General features: G+C 68.0%; 2 protein-coding genes across 2 annotated transcripts in view; both read left to right on the forward strand.

The window, feature by feature from the left end:
* Positions 1–278: 278 nt before the first annotated feature.
* Positions 279–727, forward strand: EMIHUDRAFT_202496 (hypothetical protein; the record flags this gene model as incomplete). Its single annotated transcript, XM_005784354.1, has 2 exons — positions 279–371; positions 446–727. 2 exons carry the CDS (start codon positions 279–281, stop codon positions 725–727), a joined length of 375 nt encoding a protein of 124 aa, XP_005784411.1.
* An 859-nt stretch (positions 728–1,586) lies between these two features.
* EMIHUDRAFT_202497 (hypothetical protein) overlaps positions 1,587–2,562 on the forward strand; it is a gene marked incomplete at both ends in the record, with an annotated part of 2,419 nt that continues 1,443 nt past the window's right edge. The window contains one exon of the mRNA XM_005784355.1: positions 1,587–1,680. Within this exon, the coding sequence (XP_005784412.1) occupies positions 1,587–1,680 (94 nt within the window). The remainder of the gene's footprint in view (positions 1,681–2,562) is intronic.

Genomic DNA, 2,562 nt, shown 5'->3' on the forward strand with positions numbered 1-2,562 from the left:
CCCCCGGGGGTGGGTGCCGTGTTCGGGAAGCCCCAAACTTGGGGGAAATCCTTCCATTGGTAAGGGGGACCTTTGTTTGGTCCCCCCGGAAGGTGAAAGACTCCCTTTTCACCAGCCGGGGGGGTCAAGTTGGGGCATGTGGGGCAGCACGGGGCTCCCGACCGTTACCAGGTGGAGGCACCGCCCCCCCCCCCCCCCCGGGGCACGAGGCGGCCGCCCGGGCCCCTCGCCCACCCTCCTCCCTCCCCCTTCCCTTCCCTCCTCCCGCCCTCCAGCTGATGGACACGCCCGGCGTGCTGCACCGGCCGGAGGACGAGCGAAACGCGATGGAGGGGCTCACACTCGCGGCGGTGCAGCTCCTCCCGTCGGCCGTGGCGCGCTCGCGGACGCACGCCCTCCACGTCTCGCACACGCCTCGCCCACCCTCCTTCCCACCCTCCTCCAGGTCTTTGTCATGGACCTGTCCGGCACCTGCGGCGAGCAGTCGGCGCCGAGGCTGCAGCTCATGGTGCGGGAGCAGATCCGCGCCGCCTTCCCGCGCCGGCCATGGCTGGACGTGCGCTCCAAGGCGGACCTCCCGCTCGCCGAGGGCCTGGCCGCCGAGGACGTGCCGCCCGGGACGCTCGACGTCTCCGTGCACGAGGGACGCAACGTCGCCGAGCTCGCTGCACACATGGCGCAGATGGTGAGCCGCGTCCCGGGACGGAAGCCAGGGCCGCCGTCATGACCGTGCATAGACTTAGTGGTGGTTTGCGCTTTGGTGTACCGCATGCGGCTGAAAATCTCTTGTATTGCGGCTATTGCCGCGGCGCGAAAAAAACGACAACCGGGAGTTCGAGAGTCGCCGCGATGGTTGAATGAACTCAAAGCGCACGCGTACTCACAGCGCGCGTGAAGAGCGACACGGGTCGTCGACAGCGCGGGACGTTCCCCAGCGGCTACTGCTTTGCCTTTAATCTCTGCAGGTCAGCCTGCCGCTGTCGGTAGTCGTCGAGGTCGGCCTGCGTGATCTCGTCCTGCCGGACGGCATAATGGGTGCAATAGTAGAAGACGCTGCCGATGAAGCCGAGGAGCGCCGCGCCGGTGGCGTAATTCGCTCCTTGGGGTCGAGGTGGAGGAGGCATCCTATTTTCGTCTTTTTTATTTTCGCTTCGCTGCGTGCGCGGCCTGCTGCGCGGCCGCCGTCGAAAGACCACGGGGTTCTTTTTTCGTGCTATGGTGTCAGCGTCAGAGAGGGCGCGCCGGCTGCGCGCCCCCGGGGCGCCCCCGGCCGCCCACCGCGCTCTGCAGGTGTCGTCGGGACCCTCGCCGAGCTGTGAGCGAGGCGAAGAACGCGCACGCGACCTTTCGGGCTTGCGACGAGCCCACGCAGGCGGCGCGGCGGGTGGGCGCGATGCCGCCCGGGCAGCGCCGGCAGGGGGCGGCCGCGTTGTGGGTCGCCCCGCCATCTGCATCTGCCAGCCCATCTTCTGGCAGGTGGCGGCCCCGGCCTCCCTCTTAACCCACCTGTTGTCGTGCATTAACACATAAAAGAATTTTAACAAAACAACTAACACACATGAAAGAAAGTAGAGGACGGCCGACGAATGCGCGACTACAACCCTCGCAAGCTCGCTCGCGGCGGCATGGGCCCGCCACCGCCGCCGCCACCGCCTGGCCGACCGACGGCCGGGGCCGGCGGTGCTCCTGGCGCGTTCTCCGCGCAAGTTTCCGCTTTTGCGGCCGCCGCGCCATCCTGCCCGACAATGCTCGCCTCTGGGCCACATGCGCCTTGCCAGCCAGCCAGTGCTGCCGGCTCCTACGCCAGTGCTGCCCGCTCCGCTCTCCTCCGTCCTCCTGTGACTGCGACTCGCTCGGCTCCACCCTTCTCGCTCTGCGGCATCCACAGACAGCTTTCAGACGCCACAATGGCGCTCTCAGCTCTTGGCTGCCTCCGCCAACCGCGCTGCCGCCAGTGCCGCTGCCCACCACTCGCTCTGCCCATCCCAGCATGTGCTCCCTCCTTCGTCCCACGCTGCCCCCACTGCAGCCTCGCCTCTCTCCTCAGTGCCCTCCCAATGCTCCTCGCCTCCCTGGCTTTCCTGCTCCTGCCTCCCACCTCTCTGCCCCCGTGATGGTCCCGCCTCCAGCACTGCCCTCCCAGCAGCCTGTGCACCCCTTCCCACCAGCGCACTCCTTCCCTCCCAACCGCCCGCCCTTCTCTTCCCGCGGCTTTCCCTTTCCCTTCGACTCGCCTTCCTTTCCCCTCTCCTACCAATCCTCCTTCCAATCTCCATTCAACCCCTTCCAGCAAAGCCCACCCTTCCCACCTCGGCCCACCCAGCTATTGCCTGCTGCCTCGCCCCTCGCGCCTCCCGCTCCGCCCCTCGTGCCTCCCGCCCGGCCCCTCCTCCCTCCCGCTCTTCACCCTCCCTCTCGCCCCACCCCACCATCCTTCCCTCCCCCGCCTCCACCCCCGCACTCTCAGCTTCCTCCCCCGCGCCTCGCCCCCCCTCCCATGTCTTTGCCTAGTGCCACGGTGTACGTGCTGGCGCGGGATAGGTCCTACGGACCCGCCTCTCT

This window comes from Emiliania huxleyi (genome assembly GCF_000372725.1).
Source record: "Emiliania huxleyi CCMP1516 chromosome Unknown EMIHUscaffold_17, whole genome shotgun sequence".
Taxonomy (NCBI): Eukaryota; Haptophyta; order Isochrysidales; family Noelaerhabdaceae; genus Emiliania; species Emiliania huxleyi.